The 7,500-nt window shown below is 49.2% G+C and overlaps 1 protein-coding gene across 1 annotated transcript in view; it reads left to right on the top strand.

The window, feature by feature from the left end:
* The window catches only part of sox5 (SRY-box transcription factor 5), a gene marked incomplete at its 3' end in the record, with an annotated part of 96,292 nt that overhangs the window by 79,622 nt on the left and 9,170 nt on the right, over positions 1-7,500 (top strand). The window contains exons 9-10 of the mRNA XM_080851449.1: positions 362-508; positions 5,752-5,929. Of these exons, the coding sequence (XP_080707575.1) occupies positions 362-508; positions 5,752-5,929 (325 nt within the window). The remainder of the gene's footprint in view (positions 1-361; positions 509-5,751; positions 5,930-7,500) is intronic.

Genomic DNA, 7,500 nt, shown 5'->3' with positions numbered 1-7,500 from the left:
TCTCTCTCCCCCTCTCTCTCTTTCTCAATGTCTTGCTGTTTTCCTCTTTATCTGAGGAAGTGATACATGTGGATTGCATTGGTCCATTGTCTGCATTGGAGGTTCTCATGCATCATATGTTTTAAGGGTGCAGTAATAGAAAGATCTCAGTGCTGGTTCCATAAATAACATCTGTCTCTCTTTCTCCTTCTCATCCTCTCTTTCTCTTTCTCTCTCTCCCTCTCTCTCTTGCTATCTCTCTCTCTCCCTCTCCTTCTCATCCTCTCTTTCTCTCTCTATCTCTCTTTATATCTCTCTATCTCTCTCTCTCTCTCTCTCTCTCTCTTTCTTCCCCCCTCACTCTCTCTCTGGCGTGCTGCAGCAGCTCTATGCGGCGCAGTTGGCAGCCATGCAGGTGTCTCCGGGGGCCAAGCACAGCGGCCTGTCTCAAGCCAACCTGGGCGGCACACACTCCCCCACCAGCGGCCATGACAAGAGCCGCAGCTCCACACCACCGCCCAAGCACAAGGTACACACGCCAGGGTCTGTCTGTCTGTCTGTATGTATGTATGTGCGTGTGTTTGTGTTTGTGTGTGTGTGTGGGTGTGTGTGTGTGTGTGTCTGTGTGTCTGTGTGTCTGTGTGTGTGTGTGTGTGTGGGTGTGTGTGTGTGTGTGTCTGTTGTGTGTGTGTGTGTGTGTGTGTGTGTGTGTGTGTGTGTGTGTGTGTGTGTGTGTGTGTGTGTGTGTGTGTGTGTGTGTGTGTGTGTGTGTGTGTGTGTGTGTGTATTTGGAGAACTGAGGGAGAGGAAGAAGAGGCAAAGGAAAGGAAACTAAAGTAGCACAGTGTAGCCTTGCAAATGTGTGTGTTAGATCATTTTTGGAGATTTCTTTTTTTTTATTAGGCTCTTTGTCTAAGAATTAGTGAATATAAAAATGTGTGAGTATGTCTGTAATGTTGGGTTTACATTTGCATAAGAGGATGTGTTTTGTTGATGCAGGAGATCACAGACACACACACACACGCACACACACACACACAGACACACAGACACACACACTCACACTTACAGAAATCCCTCTTCACCCCCATCACTCCCAACCCACAACACCTCAATCCACGCGGAAGAAAATCGCCATGAATTTCAACCTGAGGTCAATGATGGACAACCATGGGGTATCCCCTGACAATAACCACACACACACACACACACACACACACACACACACACACACACACACACACACACACACACACACACACACACACACACACACACACACACACACACACACACACATTTCAGCCCTATGTCATCCGTAATGGACACAGGAGTGTAGACATGCTGCTGAATACCCATAGTGGTATGGCCTCTTGACATCAGCTATCCTCCTCTCTCTCTCTCTGTCTCTCTCTCTTCACAAACACACACACATACACATACACATACACACGTCTGCACACACACATACACAGACTCACACTTCATTCTTTGAGGCACCTAGGGTTAGTCCAGAGTGTTTTAGATCATGAGCTCTGACCCACAATGACCCTCACACACCCAGATTGCCCTTATTTACCCCCTAACCACACACACACACACACACACACACACACACACACACACACACACACACACACACACACACACACACACACACTCCTCTGACACATGGTCCATGTCCCCTTGCCTTATTAGCATATATATGGCTAAAGGAAGGGGGCGTGACCTTTGCCCATGAGCCAGTGAGGGGCGGGGTTAGGAGAGTGGACTCCCAGCAGCTGATTCAATGGACACACACTGCCCCCAGTGGACCTCCCTCACACACCACAGTGCATAGGCTCAGAGGGAAGCATAGTCTGCCCATGGGATCTGTTAGAGGAACACACTTATTATTGCACAACACACACACATACACACTACCATTTCACTGAACGGCCATAGTCTCAGTCAGGAGCCTGGATCAATGAGAGAGAGCTGTGACTGTCTTCCCTTCATCCTCCTCTCCTGTCTTTCACTTCATCCACCTCTCCTCTCCTCCTTTCATCCTCCTCTCCCCTCTTCACTGCATCCTCCTCTCCTCTCTTCCTTTCATCCTACTCTCCTCTCCTCGTCTCTCTTCACTGCATCCTCCTCTCCTCTCCCCCCTTCATCCTCCTCGCCTGTCTCCACTTCACCTCCTCTCCTCTCTTTATCCCCCTCTCCTGTCGTTACTTCACCTCCTCTCCTCTCTTCCCTTCATCCTCCTCTCCTCTCCTGTCCTCACTTCATCCTCCTCTCCTGTCTTCCCTTCATCCTCCTCTCCTGTCTTCCCTGCATCCTCCTCTCGTGACACTACTGTGCTCTGTCCCTCTCCAGCTTAATGAAGCTGGCTGACTTTCACACAGAATCACATGCAATACATTCACTTTGATGCAGATCACAGATTCCCATCACTGATAAGGAACTTACAGATTTCTCCAGTTTCTTTCACAGGTCTCTCATACACACACACACACACACACACACCCTGGTCCCCCCACTCTCTCCTTCTCTCTGTCTTTTGTATGGGCATGCTACGCTATGCATTTTTCAGTGGCCCTGCTTCCCTTTCTCCGAGGGCTTTCTCAGCCCCTCTGATGTGGGCCGGCTTGGCTGCTGTGTGACAGCTGTTTGGACTCAGGCGTACACTCCTTAAGTGCTTTACCCTGGGGGGAGCCAAGACCACTCAGGTGCTCACACACACACACACACACACACACACACACACACGCGCACACACCGTATCCCTTTGGCACATCCATCCCTCAGTGTCCCAGGCATAGAGGCAGCGGGGAGTTTCTTTAGACTTTTCCTGAGTCTACGCTGGCCTGACACTAATATTTCCACCTTGGCCGCGACATGCCCACACAGGAACAGGAAGAAGATTGGAATCGGGGGGGGGGGGGGGGGGGGGGGGGTATTCCATCTGCACGCTTGTTGGCAGCACACCTCTGGACCAGTGCAGAGAGGGTCTGGCTTCTCTCCCTGCTGTGTGCAATGAAACACGTCTCCTCTGTGGTGTCAGAGACAGAGAGAAGGTTAGGCACTGGAAGGCTCGCTCTTTCTTTGCCTTTCTCTTTCTCCGTTCCTTTCTCTTCATCTCTTTCTCTCTTTTCTTTGTTTTCTCTCCCTATCTTGTTCTGCTTCTTTGATTACTTGTCCTTTAGTCTCTGGGCTTGAGAGAGAGAGTGATGGATGTTGGGGCAAAACAGGGCTCTCCTGTAGGCATAAACCATTCCTGGACACACACACACTTGTCCTCAGTGGCATGTAATTGCTTTGATAAGACACATTATTGTGTGTGTGTGTGTGTGTGTGTGTGTGTGTGTGTGTGTGTGTGTGTGTGTTGCTAAGAGGCAGCATCTTGTCCTCTGGTGTAGTTGCGGTGGCGTTCCCTCCTTATGCTGCCACTGCACACTAAATCACTTTAATCATAATCACTAGTTTAACAGCACATGACAAGTCAAGACGTGTTGTCTTCATGGAGACTCATGACAAATTACTCTCTTGCTCACGAGCCATTCCCTGAGCCAGTGACAACATGCCCAATTAATACATGGGTATTATATCATATGTATTACCATGTCATTGACTACATGCTATTAAATAAGGCATTGTAGTATGTGTGACAGCCTCATATCTGGCTTTCATATTTGACAGTTTATGGCCAGCCAGAGTGATGCATGGTGATAGTTTTATATGAAGTGACACATGTAACAATACAGTTCAACAGAGCACTCTGTATGTGTTCTCCCAAGAAATCAAACGTCAGGTCTAGATGCTGTTGCCATCCTGCTCTAGCACTGGCTCTACCAGTTGGGCCACAGCTGCACAACAGGCATCCAGAAGAGCCGTGGAAGCAGGTGTTTCTCAAATGACTGATCCTGAATCAGTTCATAATCTCCATAATCCTGATCACAGCCACTCTCCACCGTCACCCTCCACTGGTCCCTGATCTGCTCGCTGGGGGGGCCGAGTCAGAGGCCCCAGAAGCCCCAAAGACAAGCGTCTGATCTCAGCTCAGCCTTGGCTAATTCCTGCTCCTCCCCTCCCTCCCTTTGGCTGGGCCTCCTCATGATGATCGTCAGCCATCACCGCCGTTGGCCACATTCCCACCCCGAGGATTTCACCCTCCGGAAGCTCCGCCGGAACAATAGCCTGGAGCATCGGGAAGAGAGGGAGAGAGAATGGGAGAGAGAATGGGAGAGACAGAGAGGGAATTATCTGTAATAAATAATCACTTTCCCCTACGTCTCTCCTCGTTGGAAGACAATGAGGGTCAGGATTCCGGAAGATTCCAAAGCCTTTCTCTGTCTCACTCCTTCCGGAATCCTCTTCGGAATGTCTGGGTGTTCTCTGCAGCCCATTGTCTTCCAATGAAGAGATCTTCCCGCTGTTTTCCCATCACCCCACCCCACCCCACACCCGCGTTTGTCTCTTAATGATGGGAATCCTGTTAGGCCTCCCTGCGCTGGGTGGCAAGGTCTTAATCGAGTCATGCCAGCATCTGCCGAAGGTTCCCAAGCTGGCGTAGCCTGTAGATAGAGAGAGGGAGAGAGAAAGAGAGAGATGGAGAGAGAAAGAGAGAGAGGGAGAGGGAGAAGGAGAGGGAGAGAGGGAGGGAGAGATGTTCGTGTCACTGTATCTGCCCCCAGCAGGATTTAAACACCTAAGCGTGTTAGCACCTGTGATTGTTTTTTGGCAGATCTTGCTTGTTGACAGGATGGCCCTGCACATTGGCCCGTTCACATCCTCACGTGGACATGATAGGCTCGACACCTTCACCGCTATAGGGGGAACAGAACTACACACCCCTCATTCCGCCATTCTCAGTAGGAAGGTTCTGGAATCACAAGCTGGCACACATCTGCCACGTTAGGTCCCAGTGCCCCACTCTCCTTGTCATGTGACCGAAATCACTTCCTGTAACCTGATTATGAAGTTGGCAGGGGGGGGTGTCACCACAGCAGTGTATCCTGGTTAATACATTTACAGTGGTGTGTGTGTGTGTGTGCTAAATTTGGAAGGGTGGGGGGGGGGGGGATGTCAGGAGGTGTCAAACCTACAGTGGTCCATTGCCTGGGAAGACAAAACCTAAGGGGGGACATCTGTGATTCCAGGCATGTTTATTGTTCGTTGTTCACACAGACAACAATTGTGTCTATCTGTTTATGTATTTGCTGCAACGTGCTTAAAACTTGTATTATTGTTATAAATGTATTATTGGCTTATGGCTGTCAGTTAGGGAAAGGTCCTAGAAAAGTCTCAGAGGAATGTGTGCGCGCGTGTGTGTGTGTGTGTGTGTGTGTGTGTGTGTGTGTGTGTGTGTGTGTGTGTGTGTGTGTCTCTGTGTCTCTATGTTTCAGTATTACTGTGGGTGCATGTATATACAGTATGTGTTTGAGCATGCTTATTCGTGTGTTGTCATAAAAACCAGCAAAAGTTGGAAAAGACAGTAGAATTGTTTTCGTGTCATACCACTTTACAAAGAATTGTTCAGAGTTGACACCAAAATATCCTGAACAGGGAAACCAAACTTTTGCTTGATTGGCCACAACACCGAAACAGCCCCCCCCCCCCCCTCTTCCCCATTTTTCCAGCACGGCTTTACAAACGTCCAATAGCTCCCCCATCCCAAGGGCCCCGACCCCGGGCCCCGTCACATGTCTCTCTCTTGCACGGGTTTAACAACAGAACAGAGTTAGATGGCCGGCATCCAAACCGCTGCTGTTGCTGTTTCGCTTTTTGCAGGAAGAGGGCGCTGCTCAGCCCCTGAACCTGTCCGCCAAGCCTAAGACAGCCGAGAGCAAGTCACCTACCTCCCCCGCTTCCCCACAGGTCCCCTCGCTGAAGCTGGGCTCCGGGCTCCTCAAGCACAGCAACGCCCCCTCCAGCGCCGGAGGCCCCACCAGCCGACTCAGCTCCATAGGTAAGCGCCTCACGAGTCCCACACACACACACACACACACACACACAGACACATACACACACACCTATACACACTCATACATGTTCAATACAGCAGAGTCAGCTTCATAGGTAAGCACCTCATGGGTCCTCCACAAACACACTCACGGACACACACTATTCCGTCATACAACACCGACACACACACATATAGTGTCAGCTCACCTGGTAAATACCCCACAAGTACTATAAACACACACACACACACACACACACACACACACACACACACAGGAACACAACCCTACTGTAACCCCATTCCACTCACTGCTTGCCACTGAGTATGAGCTGTTTGTTTGTGTATGTCTAAGAGATGTTACCTTATTCTGCACCCACTCAGTTTAATATAAAAGGCTTGTGCAGATACAGTAAATGGCACGGTTGCAACCGGATACTGTAATTATTCACTGAGCATTGAGCCGTCTGAGCTGATTATGGTCCTAAACACGTCTTCAGGAGTCTTTATCACATGCCTGTGCTGATGTTAAGCAAGATAAATTAGGCCGTTGTGCAGTAAGTGGGCTTCTCCTCTGTTCTCACAGTTGCACAGTGGCAACACACACACACACACACACACACACACACACACACACACAGAAGATGTGCTATTGAGTTCACTACACACCCAGTCACAATGCACATCAAACACACACACACACACACACACATACACACACACATACACACGCACACACACGCACACACACATCGTGTTCTCTTTACAGTATGCGTCCTCTATCCAGCTAAATCAAAACCAGCACATATTCCACAGCTTGGCCACTTGTTCGATGATTAGCGTTGATTGATGTGTATTTTTGGGCTCTTCCTCATCTTTGTCTGAGTGGTGCCGCAGGGCTGCATTGTGCCTCTTTGGGCTTTTAGTTTTTTCCTTCTGGATGAGAGCAGAAGGAGAGAAGACATTGTTGGCAGAGAGAGAAAGAAAGAGAAAGAGAGAGGGAGAAGGGGAGAAAAGCTTGAGGTGGGCACGGAAAGTATTGTACGCTGACAGCGTTGAATAGAGTCGGAGACACACAAGCGCATAGCAAACGAGTGAGGGAATGATGGAGAGACGGAGTGATGGAGAGAGGGAGCGAGTGAACAAGCGTCCCTCTGACAAGCAGGATGTAGCACAGATGAGATTAGACAAGCCTCTTAAATGAGCATACCAAGCAGGCAGCCCAAACGCAAACAACCTGAATTAATACCACAATAAAGACACACACAAGCATATGTGCCTTAGCGCGCACACACACACACACACACACACACACACACACACACACACACACACACACGTACCCAGCAGTTGGCCATTTTCAGACTTCTTCTCTTTAATCTCAGTGTTTTTCAACAAATCCCAGGATTTAATAGCAGATTAGTGGATTCATGGCCCAGATGTTTTTTGTTCTGAAAAATGGATTAGAGTATAAAGTTTTTTTTCCCTCTCTCTCTCGCTCTCTCTCTCTTTCTTTCTTCCTCTGTCTCTCTCTCTCTCTCTCTCTCTTTCTCTCTTTCTTTCTTTCCTTCTCGTCC

This window comes from Sprattus sprattus (assembly GCF_963457725.1).
Source record: "Sprattus sprattus genome assembly, chromosome: 14".
In the NCBI taxonomy this organism is placed as follows: domain Eukaryota; kingdom Metazoa; phylum Chordata; class Actinopteri; order Clupeiformes; family Clupeidae; genus Sprattus; species Sprattus sprattus.
Note: the sequence above shows the minus strand (reverse complement) of the source record. Positions and strands in the feature narration are given on the sequence as shown.